At 42.2% G+C, this 20,946-nt stretch overlaps 1 protein-coding gene across 1 annotated transcript in view; it reads left to right on the top strand.

Moving 5' to 3' along the window:
• Positions 1-20,946, top strand: part of NIPBL (NIPBL cohesin loading factor) — a 1,354,860-nt gene that overhangs the window by 820,917 nt on the left and 512,997 nt on the right. The window contains 1 exon segment of the mRNA XM_033932779.1: positions 4,991-5,091. Within this exon segment, the coding sequence (XP_033788670.1) occupies positions 4,991-5,091 (101 nt within the window).

The following is a 20,946-nucleotide window of genomic DNA, read 5'->3' as shown; positions in this document are numbered from 1 at the left end:
AGGGTTAAATACTCAAAACTTAGAAGAAAAACAATTTACTTAAAGTTTTTTTAATTTCGTAATATCATCAGTTCTTCAATCTTCACAAATATTCTCTTCGATTCTTTTCAGTTTTCCAAAAACCCATTTCCGCCCCGTCTCCACGAGCTCGATCCTCGCAAACCATCTGATCCCATCCGCACAAGCCTCAGTTATGATTTTATACTGAATGTATTTTATTAAAGTATAAAAAGAAACAATATTCTGTACAATTGTCATTTTATAAATACAAATAATACAGAGCAAGGATCAACAAAACTCTTGTCTCCCCTCCCCTTCACATATATCCCCTCTACTATCAAGAAAACTGAATAAGCTAAATTATTACAGAATGCTACACAGAAATATCATGCTAACAGAATACCGCAGTCACACATAGCAGGAATAGGGTTAGGGGAGTGCAACTAGGGCAATTGCCTCCCTGGTCAGAGAGAGCCCTAAGCTACTGCCTAGAGTTTGCAGTCCCCAAGTTATGTCTAACACCAGCTCTAGCAGGATATATATTTCAAATCTGATATATTCAAATTACAAAATAGAAATAAAATTATTTGTTTCTATCTTTTGTTGTCTCTGGTTTCTGCTTTCATCTTCTTTTCACTCTCTTCCTTCCAGCGTCTGCCTTCTCTGTCTCTTCAATCCAGCATCTGCCCCTTCCATCTACTGTCTGACCTCTCCCCCTTCTATATGGTATTTGTCTTCTTTCTATGCCCCTCTCCCCTTTCCATCCAGCCTATGCCCCTTTCTCGTTTTTACATGATTCATTCCAGATTCACTGCTCTCTTCATTTTTATCTCTCCTACACCAGATCTAACATCTTTGTCCCTCTCAATTTCTCTGCTGACCCCCCTTCCCATCTCATTCCTGTCTCTCCCCTTCCCCTTCTCTAATCTCCCTGCCAGCTGTTTCCTTCCTTTATTCTTCTCCCTTCCCTCTTCCCCCTGTCCAGCAGTAACTCTCTTCCCTTCCCTTTCCCTCCTCCCCTCCCAGCAGCATCTCTCCTTATCCCTCTCCAGGTCCAGTAGCAGCTGTCCCTTTTTCCCCTTGCCCAGTAGCTTCCCAAACTCCTTTCCCTACTCCCCTCCCAGCAGCATCTCTCCTTATCCCTCTCCAGGCCCAGTAGCAGTGTCCCTTTTTTTCTCACCATGCCCAGCAGCTTCCCAGCCTCTAACAGTAGCTTTCTCCCCTCCCAGCAACTCTCCTTACTTGCCAGTCCAGCGATTCAGGAAGGCAGCCTTGGGTCCTTTGTTGGGTCGCACCGCCTCTGAGGAAAGCAGAAGTTGCATCATCAGAGACGGCTGCGACTCAGCAAAAGCCCCAAGGCTTCCTTCCTGAATCGCTGCGCTTGTAAGGAGAGCCGCTGGGAGGGGAGAGAGCACACTGTTGGACTGCGCGAACTACAGCTCGTCGATCTTGCTGGTCCTAGGAAATTGTTGTTGTTGTTCTCACCGGTCCTGCGCGAGCAGGGCAGACCGCCGCCGCTGCTTCCTCTCACCTCAGCCCGCGCTCTGTTGAACGACACGAGAAAAAGTATGAGCAACACCACTGAAAATAGTGAGCGATCGCTCATGCGCTCAGCTTAGAGGGAACATTGACTTTAGGCTATTATACTAGAGCAGGGGTGCCCACACTTTTTGGGCTTGCGAGCTACTTTTGAAATGACCAAGTCAAAATGATCTACCAACAATAAAATTTTTTAAAAACACAAAGCACACTGTACGCATAGAAAATGTTAATTATCATTCCTATTCCAGGGTTTTTCAAAGAGGTCAAAGCAGATGACTCTATGCACTATCACCTCAGTAACAACCATACAAAAATAGACAAATATACCCCCCTCCCTTTTTACTAAACCACGATAGCAGTTTTTAGCGCAGGGATCTGCGCTGAATGCCCAGCGCTGCTCTCGACGCTCATAGGCTCCCTGCGCTAAAAACTCTATTGCGGTTTAGTAAAAGGGGACCTTAGTGTAAAATATAGACAGCAGATATAAATTCAGACACATTTTGATCACTAAATTTAAAATAAAATCATTTTTCCTACCTTGTCTGGTGATTTCATGAGTCTCTGGTTGCACTTTCTTCTTTCTCTCTTCATGCCCCCTTTCTTTTTTTCTGTTTCTCTTTTTTCTTTCTGTCTCCCTGCCTGCCCTTTTTCTTTCTTTCTCCCTGCCCCCCCCCCCCCCCAAGCCACTGCCACTCCATTGGGGACCAGGACCCAAACTGCCATCGGGGACCAAGACCCAAACCGCCACCAATAACAGGCCCGAAAGACGACGACGCCCCAAGCTCTCCCTGCTTCAGTGACCAGCATCGCGATCGACCTATTGGGGGAAATGCTGCCGGGTCCTGCCTTCGCGGAAACAGAAAGTAGGCAGGACCCGGCAGCAAGAAGAGGAAATGCTTCATTAGCCTGTCTCCCGCCTTAGCCCGTAGCGAATGCTTGCTTCAGGGCTCTCTCAACATGTGCGTGCCGGCTTCCCTTCTACCCCCCCACCCCCCCGGACATAACTTCCGGTTTCGGAGGGAAGAGAAGAGAAGTCGGCACGCACACATTAAGAGCCCGGAGCATAAGTTCGCTACGGGCTGAAATTTCCAAGCCGGGTTTTTTTTAAATTTTCAGCAGCGGCGGCAACAGCAGATGACAGCTGGGCCCTAGGGAGAATACAGAAGAAGGCTGATTGGCCCAGTAGATCAGGATGGCAACACGAGTCTAGCGATCGACTCACGTTGCCTTCCTGAGCTACTGGTCGATCGCGATCGACGTATTGGGCACCCCTGTACTAGAGAATAAAAGTAGTAGCCCGGCTGGCTTAAGCCCCAGGACAGATCCATATCAGAAGCCGGCTTTGTATGTAATCTGTTGGCCTAATTTGCTGTAACCTTACTATATTTAAGCTTTCTCTTGTTTATTACTAATAAATCTATATTTTATTCAGCAATTGGGTTGTCGTGTGAGGTCATTCTAATACATTGGAAGTTTAGCAGCGCCTTCACGTGCTAGCTGAATTTTAATTACAGATCTGACATCAGCGTCATTAAATTAACTAAGAACACTTCTTAAGTTCTCAGTAGTAAAGAAAACTTTTTCTTTTTTGTTGACCAGTGCTGGATGGGCCATTTTGGCCTTTATCTGCCATCATATTTCTATGTTTAAGTACAATCAGACTTTATCCTGCATGGAAAGATTAGGTTCTTACCTTGCTAATCTTTCTTGTAAACAGGAATGGTAGACTTGACCAGCGGATTAAACCCTCATTAGCCACAAGGGTTGATGAGAGCCTACTGTTTGTTTTCATGCTCCACCTCCCATCACTCTGGGATAAGCTCCACCTCCTCAGTTAATACTAAAGCTTCTAGCAAGTCCTAGAGTGTAAACGTAAGAGAGGGGTGCATGAAAACTCCCTGAAACTATATAAGTCTGTTCTGCTCTAAAAACAAAAATTAAACAATGCTTTTAACCCACTACTAAACAAAACAAGATGGAAATAAATGGAGCCATCTACCTGTGTGCCATCTGCATCAACAGTTCTGTTGCTCAGTACTTACAATGAGTCTCTTTTTTATTTTAATTTTTATCAGTAAATTCAAAACTTTTCTACAAGAATCCCACTTGTTCAGGCAATACAAAAAATAATTATTTAAAGAAAATACATAAAGGAAAAAGGGGAAATATCCCTCAAATCTTTTTCATTAAACCACTATCTCGGAGGGGGATAAGCCTAAGAAAAAGTGAAGAGAACCATTAATAAAGAAAAAAAAATTAATAGAAGTATGGCTTAACAGCAAATATTCCACCACATCGTAAATAAACCATTCTAAAGCAGCTAAATAGTCCCAGAAAAACTACTTTGTTCATATTCAGGAAGGAATGAATTCTTTGCTTCGGTCTTTACAGAAGAAAATGTAAGAAATCTACCTGAACCGGAAATGGTTTTCAAGGGTGATGAGGTTGGAGGAACTGAAAGAAATCTCGTTGAACTTCAAAGATGAACTAAGCCAAATTGACAAGTTTAAAGAGTTATAAATCACCTAGACCTGATGGTATAAATCCCAGGGTACTGAAAGAACTCAAACATGAGATTGATGATCTGATGTTAGTTAAAATCATCTGTAGAACCTGAACATTGGAGGGTGGTCAATGTTATGCCGATTTTTAAAAAGGGTTCCAGGGGAGATTCAGGAAATTACAGACTGGTAAGCCTGTCCTTGGTGTCAGGCAAAATAGTGGAAACAATTATAAAAAATAAAATTGTGGAATAACTACACAAAAATGATTTAATGAGACAAGTCTGTAGCATTACATGCTGAAAGATGCACAAGATATTGTGTATATCCTAGAGCAGTATCATACAGGTTATGAATGAAGTAAAGGATATAGAATACTCTAGAACCAATTATTTATTCATGAAGTTTTCAATTCTTGTGCTGAAGTGGAAATGGTTTGCCAATGCCTCAAATAGGTGTATTTCAGGATACATCCTTTATTTCTAGATTCTTATATTCTGCTATTCCAAGCTACTACTTAACATTTTTATAGCGTTACTAGACATACGCAGCGTTGTATATATTAAACATTCAAGAGACAGTCCCTGCTCAGTAAAGATTACAATATAATCAAGAGTTGATTACAACATTGTTATGGTATATTTTGATGTGCAGAAAACCAAATATGGATCAAATATAAATGCACAATAATACCACATAAAAGCAGCAGTGAACAAATAGATTTTTAATCTATTTTTCCCCCAGAAAAGTAGATAATTTCATTCTGTCTGGATGTGCATAAAAAGGAACTTCCATAGACTTAAATCATAAAAGATGTGGTTGCAAGAGAAATTAAAATATTTTGCTTTCTGAAGTATGGAGGATACCAAAATGTATAGCGTACAAACAGAGACGCAAAACCTGCTGATCAATATAATATATTTGTGCCTTTTTTGTTTGTTAAATAGGTGTTTTCAAGGTATGAAAAGCATAGACAACTGATTCTAGAAGAGATTTTCACTTCTCTTGCACGACTACCAACCAGTAAGCGAAGTTTGCGGAACTTCAGGTAAAATTTACATATAGTTTCAACTTATAAAGAGGATATTTGTTTTATTTTTATGGAATTTTTTCAGTAAATACCCATTAGACTTTTTAAAATTCTGATCTTGTATATTAATGCTAGAACACCCAGTAGTTTTCCCTACCTAGAATGATGAATGAGATCATTTTGAAAGTATCAATAAGTTTTATTTTTATTTCTGATATACTGTCTATCTAGCAGTCTAGGCGGTGTACATACATATAAATTAAAAAGCAAGTCAAAAAGAATAAAAACAAACTAAATAATGGGCCAAAAAAGAGACTGATATTGTACAAAGACTTGCTACAAGAGGTGGGGAGGAGAAACTGATTACAATAGTTTCCTATCAAAAACAAAGTGTGAGACATAGGGGGAGGGGGGAATGTGGCATAAAGTTTGATTGATGGAATCGCGTGACAAAGGCATCATTATACAAAAATGTCTTAAGATTAGATTTAAAGTTTAATAAGTCTCCTGGAAGAGTTGGTGGAAACAGAGACTGTGTCTGAATTCAAGAGGGCCTGGGATAGGCACGTGGGATCTCTCGGAGAGAGAGATAATGGTTACTGTGGATGGACAGACTAGATCGACCATTTGGCCTTTATCTGCTGTCATGTTTCTATGTTTTCTTTTCTAAGGTAGGTGGGGGAGGGCATTCTAAAGGGTGGGAGCTGTAACTTAGAAGATTGTTTTCCGAGTTGTGTCATAGAATATTTGACAAATTGAGGGGACTGAAATAAGATTTGTACGGCCAAACGAAATGATCATGAAAGGGAATAAGATATGAGCAGTTGATCAATGAATGCTCGTATACATTCTGATCTTACTTTAAAAGTAAGTAGGAAGATTTTGTATGTTGTTTGATGGGTGACGGGAAGCCAATGGTCGGTTTGAAATAGAGGTGTGACATGAATGAACTTTTTTTTCTTGTAGATGATTTTGATGGCGGTATTTTGGATTAATTGAAGTCTTCTCATCTCCTTATTAGTAATCTCTTGATATAGGGAATTACAATAGTCTAGATGAGATATCACCAAAGAATGAATGAGGATATTCAGTGATGGGGGTTCAAGAAGAGTGGCAATAGAGCGGTTCATTTTTAATTTGAAAAAAAAAATAAAACCATTTCCTGACAACTGTACTTATCTGCTGGTGGAAAGAAAGTTTGTTGTCTATAAGAACTCAAAGAAGATTGATTGTATTATTTAATTTGATCAGTATTGATTTGATACAGATCTAGATTACTAGGGATTCTTGTTCATTAGAAGGAAAGAGGAAGTGCCTTTGTTTTAGCAATGTTAAGTGAGAGCATGTTTTCCATAAGCCATTGGCTTACTTTGTCTAGTTTTGGGGAAATGTTCAGAATGTCAGTTATAGCTACATTTGGTTGCATTGGGTGAATGAGTTGAATGTAGTCCGCATAGGCGAAGACAGTGAAGTCTATAGATTGGGCGAGGGTTAGCAAAGGTGGAAGAAACAGATTGAATAGAATAAGTAATAGTATTGATCCTTGTGGAACTTTGAAGCCTTCTGAATAGGGTACAGAGGTAGAGTTGGAATGTTTCACCTGATAGGTGCGAACTGAGAAGTAAGAAGTGAACCATTCAGGAGCCTTCCCTGAAATTCCTATTGATTATAGTCTTTCTAGAAATATAGAGTGATCTATAGCAATGTTTCTCAACACTGATATGAGAGCCACGTGTTGGAAGTATGCGCCACGGTGGATATTGTCTGCTCCTTCATCTAATCTGCCGTCACCACTGGGGATCCCTCCTTCCTGCCCACTCTCCTCCGTCAAACCCAACCCCAGCCCCCACTCCTCTCAGCTGGATCTGACCTCTCCCCAGTTCCCGATTTCCCCCACCTACCAGCTCCCTGCTGCTGTATTTTAAAACTTCGGGCGGTCTGCGGTGCAACAAACTCAGCCTCCCACTCTCTGCCTTCCTGCCCCAGAAGTGTTATTTCTGCAGCCTACGCAGAACACTGCAGAAAAAACACTTCTAGGGCAGGCAGACAACGGGAGGCAGACTTTGTTCCTGATTCCCCCCCACAGATCCCCACCATTGTATTTTAAAATCTTCGGGCAACCAGAGGCACAACGAAGCCAGCCTCCTGCTATCTACCTATGCAGAACGCTGCAGAAAGAACACTTCCCAAGCAGACAGGCAGGCAGGCAGACAGTGGGAGGCTGGCTTCGTTGCGCCTCCGGCTGCCCGAAATTTTAAAATACAGCAGTGGGGAGCTGGTGGGGGGGGGGAAATCATGAAAAGGGGAGAGGTCGGATCTAGCTGAGAGGAGTGGGAGTTGGAGTTGGAATAATGGAAGGACATATGCTGCGGGGGGAAGGGGGGTTGAGAAGGACAGGTACTGCACGAGCTGGGGGATAGGAAGGGAGGGAAAGAGAGATGCTGCCAGTGGGTGAGGGAACAGGAAAAGAAAATTGTTGAATATAGGTGTGGAGTGAGAGTGAAAGATATGGGGAAAGGAAGAAAGAGGGAATTTGAGCATAGAGAGAGAGGTAGAAATGCATGGGGGAGAGAAGGATGAGAGGGAGAATTGTTGGGTATGATGGTGAAGAGAGGGACAGATTGAAGGGGATGCAAGGTAGAGGAAAATTGGACTTAGTAATGGAGGGAGAGATGTGGTATGGTGCTGGAGAGGGGTGATAGAGGGAGAAGTGAGCATGGGGCTGTTGGGCAGTGGTGAAAAATGCTGCACATGCTCCAGGAGATGAAACAGGGAAAAATGTTGGATGGGGTAGTAGAGGGGGTGGGAGAGATGCCTGGCTCTCTCAAGACAGATGGACAGTGAGAGAGAGGGAGACATGTTGCCAATAGGGGTGGAGGAGATAGGAAGAAAAGTTGGACTCGGGGCAGAGAGAGATGTTGGTTGGAGAAGGGAATGAGGTCCAGAGGAGATGAAGCATGCATTAGGCAGAAAGAAAGAAATATTGGGTGCACAGTCAGAAGGCAGTGTAACCAGAGACTCATGAAATCACCAGACAACAAAGGTAGGAAAAATGATTTTATTTTTAATTTAGTGATCGAAATGTGTCAGTTTTGAGAATTTATATCTGCTGTCTATATTTTGCACTATATTTGTCTATTTTTCTATAGTTGTTACTGAGATGACGTTGCATATTTTAGTCATCTGCCTTGACCTCTTTGAAAAACCCTCAAATATAAATGATAATTAAGATTTTCTCTGTGTACCGTGTGCTTTGTGTTTTTTTAATTTTGTGGTTACCATTATGTATTAATATGATTATATTGTGTGTATATGAAAAATGGATGGAAGAAATTGCATTACAATTAGTATTACTATTATGGGGGTGGGGTCTGGGGTGGAGCATGGGCGGGTCTGGGGCAGAGCTTGGGTAGGGGTAGTCAGTTGATATTTGTTAGACTTAGGGGGTACTTGGTTTGAAGAAATTGAGAAACACTGGTCTATAGTGTCGAAGACCTCAGTAAGATCTAAGGAAATTAGAATGACTGATTTCCAATGGTCCAGGAAATATTTTATAGATGTTGTGAGACCTATTAGTATTCTGTGGAGTGGTGCAGTCTAAACCCTGTTTGGTATGGGTGAAAGGCGTTTGTTTTTTCTAAAAAGGCAAAAAGTTGGTTAAAGATTATTTTCTCAATAAGTTTTGCTAGAAATTGAAGATTAGCTATTGGTCTAAAATTTGAGCATTCTTCAATTCAGATGATAGGATATTTGGGTTTTGGTCCTATTAACTTAAAGCTATTGAACAGAATTACAAGCAAAAAATTCAATGATTATTCATTCTAACTCATTGATAATTGTGGAAACTGGGGAAAATTAACATACAAGTAAATGATGTGGAAGTAAAAATCATAGGTGTTTCTAAAATGATTATCATTCTATAAATATCTATTCTTCTGGAATGCATGCAATACAGACAAGGCCCTTTTCAACTCTTTTTATACTTCTCGTACACAGATTTCTTGCAAGCTCCACAAACATCCACAGTTTTGTTTCTGTTGAATATTGTACCTCGGTGGTTTTCAGCTCCCTGCAGGCCCTTACATTCGGATTCTCTAAGCAGCGCCTTTGTCGGTGATCGCCTTAAAAGCAGCTGCCGATCATGTGTCAATCACGTGACTGGGCTGTTTAGAAAATCATGACTTCAGGAAAGGTAAACAGCAGAAATATAGGCCAGGGTTTTCAAGACCTACATTTCCAGCTCCTACTTTTGACGTGAATCGCGCCTACAGAGGCACTTTATGGCAGAGTTTCTCAACACGCGGTATGCATACCCTTAGGAGAACACGGCACTGCGCTGGTCTCCCGCCCCCTTCCTCCTTAATGGCCACAGCCGAGGATCCCATGCCCTTTCAATTTCTAGTTTCAAGTTTATTAGGTTTTTATATACCGCCTATCAAGGTTATCTAAGCGGTTTTACAATCAGGTACTCAAGCATTTTCCCTATCTGTCCCGGTGGGCTCACAATCTATCTAATGTACCTGGGGCTATGGAGGATTAAGTGACTTGCCCAGGGTCACAGAGAGCAGCATGGGGTTTGAACCCACAACCTCAGGGTACTGAGGCTGTAGCTCCAACCACTGCGCCACACACTTCCTAGCCGCTCCCCTCGCCGAAGCCAACGACACCCCTAGGGATCTCATGCCCTCCTTCCTGCCCACCACCTTTCACTGAAATTGAAAAGGCTGCCACTGTGGATCCCATGCCCTGCTTCCTGCATTCCTCCCTCAGCCGAAGCTAATCCTGGAAGGCTTCCCTCTAATGTCAGAGCTGACGTTGGAGGGAAGCCTGCTGCGTCAGCAGGGGGGGGTCCCAGTTACCTCTTTCAGGACTATCCAGCTGGACTTCTCCTTCTGGTCTTCAGCCGCACACGGGCTCTTACAAGCTGCAAGCCTTCTCTTCAGCATCAGAGCTGATGTCAAAAGGAAGGCTCTCATGCAGCTGAAGGCCGAAAGGAGCAGCCCAGCTGGACAGCTCTGAAGTAAGCGAGTGTAGCCCTGGAGTGAGGGAGAGAGGGAACATGATAGTGGATCAAAGGGAGAAAGGAGGAGAGGAAGGAGCGTGTTGGAACACGGGAGGGTCTTGAATTTGGAACAAAGGCAGGGAGGGGGCTCAAACTCGGGACACAGAAGGAAAGGAGGGGGCATGAACTTGGGACATAGGAGGGAGGTATTAGAAAGGGAGAATTGGTGGGCATGAGTGTGGGAATGAGAGGGAAAGAGATGGTGCACATGGGGAAAGGAAGAAAGAGGAAAGTTGGCATAGTGAGAGAGAGAGAGGAGTGAAGTAGAGATACATGGAGCATAGAAGGATGAGAGGAAGAAATGTTTGATATGGTGGTAGAAAGGGATCTGAGGGACAGATTGAAGGGAATGCAAGGGGGAGGATTGATGGACATAGCCTAACTGCTATATGCCTACGTACTCTCTAGACTAAACTACTGCAACTCCCTGTTCAATGGCATCGCTGCAAGAGATCTAAAATGCCTCCAAAAAGCCCAGAACTCAGCAATTCAACTCCTATACAACCTCAGCTACCATGACCCTATTATTCTAACGCTCTATGCAGCTCACTGGTTACCAGTCAAAAAGCGATGCATCTTCAAAGCCCTGGTCATGACACTCAAGTGATTCTACCGAAAACCCCAGCCTACATAGCATCCAAGCTACACCTATACACCCCTAACTGCCCCCTCCGCTTCAAAGCAGAACAAAGACTCAGCATTCCCGCAGGGAGATCCCTCCAAATGAGTACGGCGTACAAAAGATCCTACAGCCATTTCCTACCTCAGCTATGGAACCGACTACCCACACAGATCAGGTTGCTAGACTCACTAATGACCTCCCGCAGAGCAGTAAAGACCTTCCTCTTCTGCCAGTCGGGCCATTAAAAACTGCCTCCTCAATATACTTCTCCTAGTACTCTTCGCTATGACCAGTCTGATCTCTAGAATAAGCTCTGTTATTGTCTACTTTAACCTATTTGTTGTCATGTCTGTTTTCAAATGATTATGAATGTCTACTTGTAACCCGTTCTGAGCTGCTGGGAGAACGGGATAGAAATCGAAATAAATAAATAGTGATGCAGGGAGAGATGTGGCATGGTGCTGAAGAGGGGTGAAAGAAGGAAAAATGGGCATGGGGCTGGTGGGCAATGGTGAAAAATTCTGCACATGAACCAGGGGTTGAGAGAGTGAGAAATGTTGGATGTGACAGTAGAGGGGGTGAGAGAGATGCACCCTGGATATATCTCTCTTCCCACTCCCTTTGCAGCAAGGGAGGGAATGAGAGAAAGACAGATGGACAGTGAGAGAGAGAGATTCAATCAGAAGGAAGTGCAATCAGAAACTCATGAAATCAGCAAACAAGGTAGGAAAAATGATTTTATTTTCAATTTAGTGATCGAAATGTGTCAGTTTTGAGAATTTATATCTGCTGTCTATATTTCGCACTATATTTGTCTATTTTTCTATAGTTGTTACTGAGGTGACATTTCATATTTTAAAGTCATCTGCCCTGAGCTGTTTGAAAAAAAACAAATATAAATGACAATTAACATTTTCTCTGCATACAGTGTGCTTTGTGTTTTTTTTAATTTTGTGGTTACCATTATGTATTAGTAAGATTATATTGTGTGTATATGAAAAATGGATGGAAGAAATTGCATTAAAATTAGTATCATTATTATTATTATGGGGATGGGGTCAGGAACAGAGATTAGGTGGGGTACTTGGTTGATTTTTCTTAGACTTAGGGGTACTTGGCTTGAAGAAGTTGAAAAACTCTGCTTTCTTGCGTCTAATGTCACTTTCAGCGTTAGCCATCATAAAATGCCTCCATAAGCACAATTCCAAAGGTGTTATTTTAGAGGCTGTTAGGCACTTTCAAACTTATTTTAAAAGCACTCCAACATATTGACTTCTGATTTTGTCTTGTAAAAGGCTACTGTTTCAAGTATCTTCTTTCTGACATTTTTAATGTGGACATCTGGCTAGAGGATGTTCAGTAAGAGAACATTTTTGTTTCTCTTTTTTCAGCGAATAGTAAGAATGAAATATCCATGTAGAAATTTACTTGAGAGTTGTTTTTTTGCCAATGGTAGAACCTCTCTTCGTGACGATTTATTGTTCTCACAATACATGTGCACTTGGTGTTCAGCTTCTCACTCAAATTAAAAAAAAAATAAAAAAAATTGTTGGTAGTACCATTTTTCCCTGGTTGAAGAAAAAAATCTAGCAGCTTGAGGATGATAGGTTCTGAAAGAGCCCAGTCAGCAGGTCGGTTATTGTCATTACCTTAACTGAAGATGGTTGAATAGGTACTGCTGCAATCCACAATTTGATTCCAAATTTGTCAGACTTGCTCTCCATATACTGGAGAAATGGATTTATCCCAGGACAAGCAAGCAGTATATTCTGACAGATGAATGATGTCTTCCACAGAGCCTGCTACTGACAGTGCAAAGTGTACTATCACTTTTAACTTCTTAGAAATTTCAAAACTGCCAGTATCGCTCATGCGTGAGTGCCTTCCCACCTGACGTCAGCTCGCAGGACCATCAGTTCTTAGTTTTCCACGGAGCTCAGAAGATGTACAAGTATATCGTTGGAATCTCTCCAGTTATGCTATTTTTTTCCTTTTTTTTGTGTGTGTGTTTCCGTATCGATTTTATTTTCTTGGAGTTTTGTTCAAAATATTCTACTTTTTCATTTTTGGGCCTTCAACCCTTCTTCAGCTGGTTTTTCAGCCCGCAGCATTGAATCTCTTTCAGTCTTGGGTTTACTCAACCATCAGAGGAAAACTTGATTCCTTCAATCTTATGTTAGCATATTTTTCCCCTCGATGTTAAAGTCTTCTACCAGTTTCAAGATATGTTCTCGGCGCAACAAGGACCATATCAGTCACTGATCCACACAATTGCTGACTTCAGTGCCTTGGTCAATGTTGTTCAAAGTTGCAAAAACATTCTTTGAAGACTTGACGTCTGCAACAGAAATTTTTTGGACCCAATTTTCACACAGATGTCCTCAACATCCAATATCAACATCAGCACCACAATTGCCGCAACATTTGGTGACAGCTGCCTCAATACTGACACTGATACAAGACAACAGGCTAAGAAGAATTCTTATGCTTCAGTTCATCAAATGATGCAAACATCTATAGCATTGAGTAAGTCGATGCATTCCAAATGATGTTGACAACAGTCTTACTTCCCATCATTATGGGAAGTGTCATCTCTGAGGCACGTTTCATCACACTGTACCATCAGTCCATAACCTACAATTAGGCTCAACTGTGAGAGCTGCTTCAACAGGAGCTAGCTGCGATGTTTTGAGCCAACTGCCTCACCTACTCCTCCAGTACCAAGCCAGCCCAAGCATAGCTCTAAGAGGCATCATGGTACTGCATCTCAGTCTTCTCCTCGACGCAACTCCAGATCCTGTCATTGGAGCACTTCCCCCTCATCATCAATGTCGGACCAGTACCAACAGACACTAAATAGTCCATCCTTCACTTTTTGATGCACTTGACTTTCAACAGCTCCCAAAGGGACTTTAAAATTCCCAATCTATGACCTTAGGGACTTCATGTGGAAAAACTGGGAGACTTCCCTGCATACACCAGTGGCTCCATCCAAATTGGATTCCCTTTATAGGGTGCAGTTATGTCCTGGCTTTAGCAGTATAACACAATATCAATTTTCAGTAACGTAAGCAGTTTTAGTAATATTGCAGACAAGTTCATGCTAATACCTATGGGATTTCAGACCACCCCCTGAGTATCATAACTCGCTGGGGTTCAATTCCTCATTCTTCCCAACGTAGCAAAAGCTTACATATCTCTTATAAATATATATTTTAATTTTCTTACATATCTCTTATAAATATATTTTAATTTTCTTTATTTTAAATACTTTGTAATTTATTATGTAAACCACCAAGAACTGATGGTGTGGCGGTATACAAAAATAAACTATTATTATTAAATAACTTAGCTTTCAGCAAAATTCTCCCCTCTACCAATGCGTTTCGCTTTATCTTTATCAAGGTCGGTGAAATTGAAAAGCAAAAAATGAAAACTTACAATTAAACCACCACTGAACCTAAGTTATTTCAGCAGGGGATACTTCTTACCTATGTATAACTTGAACCTCTCAGATCTTCACCTGCCCAAATATTTCCCCTTTTTCTCTACCCCCACTCTTCCCCTCCTTCTCCACCCCTCTCTCTTCTCTTTGTAAGTCGCCTTAAGCCTGCCTAGGTATTTACGACGCAGAAATATTAGATTAGATTTATCTCATTTACTGTGCCGCTGACATTCAAAGATGGCTGCGGCGTTCAAACAACACACTGAAATAAGGGATCTCTCCTGACATCACTAAGAATTGGCACAGGAAATCATCCCAGCCATTCCAAAGATTAAAAAAATGTTAAAAATCAACTTGAGCCATCCAATCTGAAGTATCATACAAACCCTCCGGGGCCATAGATTTCAAGACAAGCATCCATCTCAGCTCTCTTAAGTTAAGGCCACAAGTGCAACATCAACCTCTTTTGATTGTTTCTGTTTTTGAAGTGGTCATCCAGATCATATGCAACTACACCTCCAAGTATGGAAACTCGTACTTTAGACAGGTTTGGTCATAAGCTATTTCAAAATAAGATGCTTACTAGACACATCCTTAGCTATGCTTTCTATTTTAACCACTTAGTTCAATGCCTGTCTCATTTTGAACAATTTATTCTTGTAGACCAGCTACTGTCTTTCAGCAAGCTTCGCATGACTTCCTTGAGAACAGGACATTCATGTTGAGATCAATCTTTGATATTTTTGATGTCACTTCCAGAGCATCAGCCTTGTCTATTGTAATGAGATGGCAAGCGTGGCTTCATAAATCAGGTTTGGAACTTGCTCTTTAGGACCGCCTTGCGAATTCCCCTTGCATGGAAGACAAACTTTTCAGTGATCACATTGAAAAAATAGGCAGAAGATCACCAAACAAGGATGCTGTAGGATCTTTCCCTATGATCCTAAACAGCCAACTACATTGTTGAAAAGGCGTTCCACTGTGCCATCAATGTCTTCTACAGCTCTGGCTCCAAGGTACCCTAAAAGCCAATATTCTCAAACACTACCCTTGCCAGAACTCCATTCAAACAAGTAGAGTTCTCTATCAGTTCTGACATCAACAAGATCGAGGAGTTCCATTCTCATATCGAACCAAGTAGGAAGTCATTTGCTAATCCTCAACCTCCGTACTCATCCCGTTTAAATAAAAAAAAAAAAAGAGAAAGAATAAATAAATAAATAGTACATACATAAATAACTATACCCCTCCAGGAGCACAACTAATAATAGCAGTGCCCTTCAAGTCTCCTAAAGGATACATACAATACCTGTGATTTCTGTACAAGTCAACTCATCTTCTACATAGAGTACTGCTTTTTGGCCTGAGCTTCACGTACAAACTGTTGCACGGTATTTAGTTGTCTTGCCTGCACCACTCTACTCTTATGTAGTTCATCTGTTCCACTACTTGAAATTCTGGTTGACAAAGGCATCGTTAACTACCTCCAGCAATCAAATTACCACTGAGCTACCAATGTTTCTATTTCTTCTTTATCCAGAGTCTGGCCATAGTTTTCCCATTCCACCCTACTCTTCTTCCCATCGGGGTCGTCTATCTCTTTTAATAACATTGTTGGACAGTAATCACCAACAACAACTAGACCTTCCAGATATTCAACAAAAGCTGTGCTTCATCGTCACAAAATACCTCCACACAGGTCTCAGAAGATTCTTCAACTTCACTTGGGGATTTCCACGCTTCAGTCTCTTCCTTTCTGCCAGCAATTGCAACATTACGTAATTATGTTCTAATATGATCTGTCCTCATCATTTGGCTTCCATTGAATTTCTTCCAACCTGGACAAACCATCTCCTACCTGTGTTTCCTTGTGTCCCTGTGATATAGAACTTCTTATTCACATTTCAGCATGATTAAAACACCATGATTCTCATGGCTCCACGGTAACCGAGGCAACCCTCATTACCTTTAATTCTTCAGTTCATTTCAGGGGGCCCATTCCTCGTCAAACCTTTCCATTGTCTTGACTTAAGAGTGAAAGATCACTTCTGCCTACAAATCTACAGTATAGACACTTTGCAGCCTTGTTCCTGGCTCCCCTTGAGTGATAATGTCCATCTCCCTATTCCAGTGTTGACCACCATAACTTCTTGATCAGTTCCACATCATATTTTTACCTCATCATGTATACACAGTTTATTTGCTGGCATCACCTAAAGGACTGGACTTTAAACATATATCCAATATCGTCCGTGCTGCATTACCTTTTTTGTCTTTCTCAAAAAAAACAAAAACCCAATTAAGAATTTGAGGAGACAACAATCAACACTTCAATATGTGCTTATCTCACTTCTGTCAGTGCCCCACAATGCCTTTCAGCTCTATATTTTAAGTCTTAAGTGCCTCATTAAGTACCTTTGGGCACCAACCATCTGGATACATGTCCACTGCTTTCTCACTTCCCAAAGGGCCTCATGATGTCAAAGCCTCTAATCCAACCTCCTCCAGTTGTTTCAAATCCACAGATATTCTTCATATGTTGAAGTCTCAGTTTAAAGTGCTTATGATTTCGGGGGATCACGTGATGCAATAAGCAAGGGCAGTCGCACTCTGCCTGAGCTCCCGGGCCCCGAGTCGCTTACTTGTCTTCAAACCGCAGCTTGGACGAGCGGGCAATTTACACGCGATTCATTGCGGCGGGGTCAGTGCATGGACAAATATTTGTCTCCTGCGGTACTCCCCATGGCCATGAAATCTACTAAAAAGGCCCGCAAGTGTCTGAAGCCCGCCGAGGATAAAATGGTGCCGGGCTCGAGTGCGGAGGTGAGTCAGCTGTCTCTGGAGGCCCTCCGAGATATAACACTAGCGGTAACTACCGCGATGCAGCCTAGCTTAGACAAGCTTTCCGCGCAATTACAGAAGCTAGATGACACTCTTATGGACACAGCCAGACACACCATGTTGCTAGAATCGCGTGTTTCCCACCTAGATGACGCACAGGGAGAACAAGCGGCAGCTATTCAGACCTTACGGGACCTTACTCGCACTCTGGCTGAACGATTAGAAGATCTGGAAAATAGATCCCATAGGTCGAATTTACGTTTCCTAGGGATTCCGGAGACTGTGAACGGATCTTCCATCGTGTCTACACTTGAGGGCTGGCTATGGGATCAGTTTCCCCTGCGTGAGGAGTTGGGCCCCATTCGTTTGGAGCGGGCAAGGAGCTGAATCATGAAGCGCGCCCGCGCATGATCATCGCCAAGCTGCTTAACTACAACCATAAGGTCGAGATTTTACAGAAATACAAACAGCTTTGAGATGGCTTAAAGTTTGAAGATTCCGAGGTCCACATCTGTCAGGATTATTCTGCACCTTTATTGGAGAAACTGAAAAAATTTTACCCGCTCTGCTCTACCTTAGCAGAGAAAAAGCTGCGTTTTATGTTTCTCTATCCGGCTTTTCTGCACCTTCAAAATCAGGGTCAGTGGCACTCTTTTCCCACCTCAGAAGACGGAGCTCTGTACATTAATACTCGTGCTTTCACTACAGGACTCTACTTAATAAGTGCCGACACCTCTATAGCAGTGACCTAGTCCTTTATTAGCAGAAGTTACTTTCCAATTTATGCAGCATGGTTTGCTGTATTGGTGTACCCTATGTTTTTGTGTGTTTACCAGGTTTTGTTTACTCTGCACTATTGTTATACTCTTATCAGTTTCAGATTTGGGGACCCTATGGATATTCCTGCACTCTTGGTTCTTTTGATGATTTGACTCGGGGCTCGGGGGGCATATTTATGTGATTTCACACACCTTCAGGCCCACATTGGTGGGATCTGTAGATGTTTCTGATCCAGAGGGGGGTATAGAAACAAGGGGAGAGGGGGGAGGGAGGGAAGAGGGGAGATGGGGTTGGGTGGGGGTGGTTGGGGAGGGAGGATTTTGAGTAGGAGATGTCTTGCAAGTGCTCTGTGAGAGTTGGTTAATTTACTTTCTCTTTTTCTGTACTGTATCATTGGAGTATCCGCCCTGGGTTAGGCTGGGAGCCTGGTGGGGATTTTGGTTGATGGATTAGATTAGTTCAGCAATTAGATTTTTTGCTCCTTTATGGCCCTAGCCAATGCTCTTCACATAGTTTCTTGGAATGTATCGGGTATCACTTCCCCTATTAAACATACAAAAATTTTGCACCAGTTGAAATGTTATAAAGCAGATTTAGTGTGTCTCCAGGAGACCCGCTTGATGGACGAGGAACATTTCAAGTTAAAGAGATTCTGGGGGGGCGAAGTTTATGCAGCCTCTTCGCCAGAAAAAAAGCAGGTGTAGCCATTTTAATAAATAAATCCCTGCCACAGCAGACCCGCTTAGTAGAACGTGATCCACAGGGTTGTTTCATATTACGTCATGTTACCGTGGGTACATACTCTTTCTATCTTATGAATATATATGCTCCGAATGTTTATGACCACTCCTTTTTTGAGCGTTTGATGGCAATATTGGTGGCCCACACAGAGGACCCCTTGTTTTTGGCAGGCGACTATAATCAGGTTCTTGATCCTAGTTGCGATCGTTCTAATCCCGGACCCTCTCTATCGGGGATGGGGACTCGTGGAATTCCATTTTTATGTTCAGCTTTGGACTTGGTGGACCCCTGGCGCTTATTACATATTACAGAATGGGATTATACTCATAGATCTTGAGGCAATGGAACATTTTCTAGGATTGATTATATTCTTACTACTAGACATTCCTTTCTGAATGTAGACGCGGCCGTCATTGGACCCGCAGTTATCTCTGATCATGCCCTGATTTGGCTTGATGTCAACATTGGTTTTGGTGTCAGGGGACCTGCTCGTTGGCGTTTTCCTAGTTATTTGTTTCATGATGCTCATTTTAGAGAATTTTTACAAAAAAAGTGGGAAGAGTTTCTGGAATTTAATGGTCAACATATGAATAACCCGGAATTGATTTGGAGTACAGTTAAGGCAGTTCTTAGGGGAGATTGTATTGCTTATGTAATAGCCCGAAATCGCCGGCTGTCTCGTGGTATCATTCATCTAGAGAGAGCATTAGCGGCTGCTAGGTGACATTATGCAGCCTGTCCTTCGGCCACTAGGGAATCTATACTTTCCATAGAGACTTCTCTGAACACCCATATTCACGAACGCATGATGAAAATGTTATTCTATCAAAAATTAAATTATCATAAATATGGTAATCGTGCAGGTAAATTGTTATCTTATCTCACGAAAAGGGCGAGAGGACTGGGGATAAAAGATGGAACAGGGAGGCTTCACCATAAAATGTCTAGATTGCAAACCTCTTTCGCTCCTATTTTCAGGACTTCTATGCAGAGCGTAGACAGGAAGCGAGTCCACTGATTGGGGACTACCTTGCAGATTTGGGATTACCCAAGCTTCCTGACGCAGACATTGCGACTTTAAATGCCCCTATCACATCTAGGGAATTACAGCGGGTGATTCAGACTCAGAGGAATTTCTCTGGCCCCGGACCTGATGGCTTCACCGCCAAATTTTATAAATTGATGTCCTCTCAGATTGGTGCTCCCTTGAGATATTATTTTACTCATGTCATTGCACAAGGGAGCTTCCCTCTAGGTGTTAATGAGGCCTGGATTACACTAATTTTGGAACCTGGAAAGGAGGCTACTTCCACAGAGTCTTATTGCCCGATTTCGCTTCTTAATGTTGATGTAAAAATTTTGGCAAAGATTTTGGCAGACCGTTTGTCCTTACTTCTTCTCCCTGATCTCATTGGGGTCGAACAGGTGGGATTTGTGAGAGGCAGACAGTCCATACAAAATGTTCATAAAGTACTTTTAACTATGGTCCATGCACAAGCTCATGACATCCCTTTGTTATTGGTGAGTTTAGATGCTGCTTGTGCTTTCGATCAAGTTGATTGGACATTTCTGGTTGGTGTCCTGGAATATATGGGAGTATTGGGTTGGTATGCACAGGTGATAAAGACTTTATATACCTCCCCGGTAGCGCGTTTATTAATTAATAACACCATCACTGAGAGTTTTCTGATAGAACGTGGAACTTGGCAGGGTTGTCCCTTGTCCCCACTTCTTTTTTTGCTTTATCTAGAACCTCTTTTAAGAACTGTAGTGCGGGATCCTGCTGTGACAGGGATGACTTTTGCTAACCATACAGTAAAGGTTTTAGCCTTTGCTGATGATTTACTATTTAAACTAACACAACCTCTCTCTTCTTTGCCTCCTCTTTTACAGTCTCTGGAAGAGTTTAGGTTTTATTCGGGGTTCACATTGAATTATTCTAAATCTAAGACCTTAGCTATTCCTATAGCTCTTCAGGATACCTGGGAAGGGGAATTTCCTTTTTCTTGGGCCCTTACGGCCCTCAAATATTTAGGGGTCTGGTCACCTAGTGATTTGTCCACCCTCTATACATGTAATGTCTCTCCGTTATTGGAGGAAACGAGGTGCCAGTTAAAGATTTGGCAGACTTTCTCCTTATCAGTTGCAGGACGGGTGGCCCTGTTTAATATGATATTGTTTCCAAAATGGCTATATCGTTTTCAGGTTTTACTTCTGTTATTAACGCATGCTCATCATATACAACTCACCAAACTGTTACAAATTTATCTTTGGAGGGGGCAAGAAACCGCATATGACCCTTTTGCGCATGTGTCAGCCCAGGGAGAGGGGGGGTTATGGTTTGTTAAATATTCGATGGTATGCCCTGGCTTGCCAGATGAG

The sequence above is a fragment of the Geotrypetes seraphini genome, chromosome 1 (genome assembly GCF_902459505.1).
Source record: "Geotrypetes seraphini chromosome 1, aGeoSer1.1, whole genome shotgun sequence".
Lineage (NCBI taxonomy): Eukaryota > Metazoa > Chordata > Amphibia > Gymnophiona > Dermophiidae > Geotrypetes > Geotrypetes seraphini.
The sequence above is the reverse complement of the archived record's forward strand: the minus strand, read 5'-3'. Positions and strand labels throughout refer to the sequence as shown.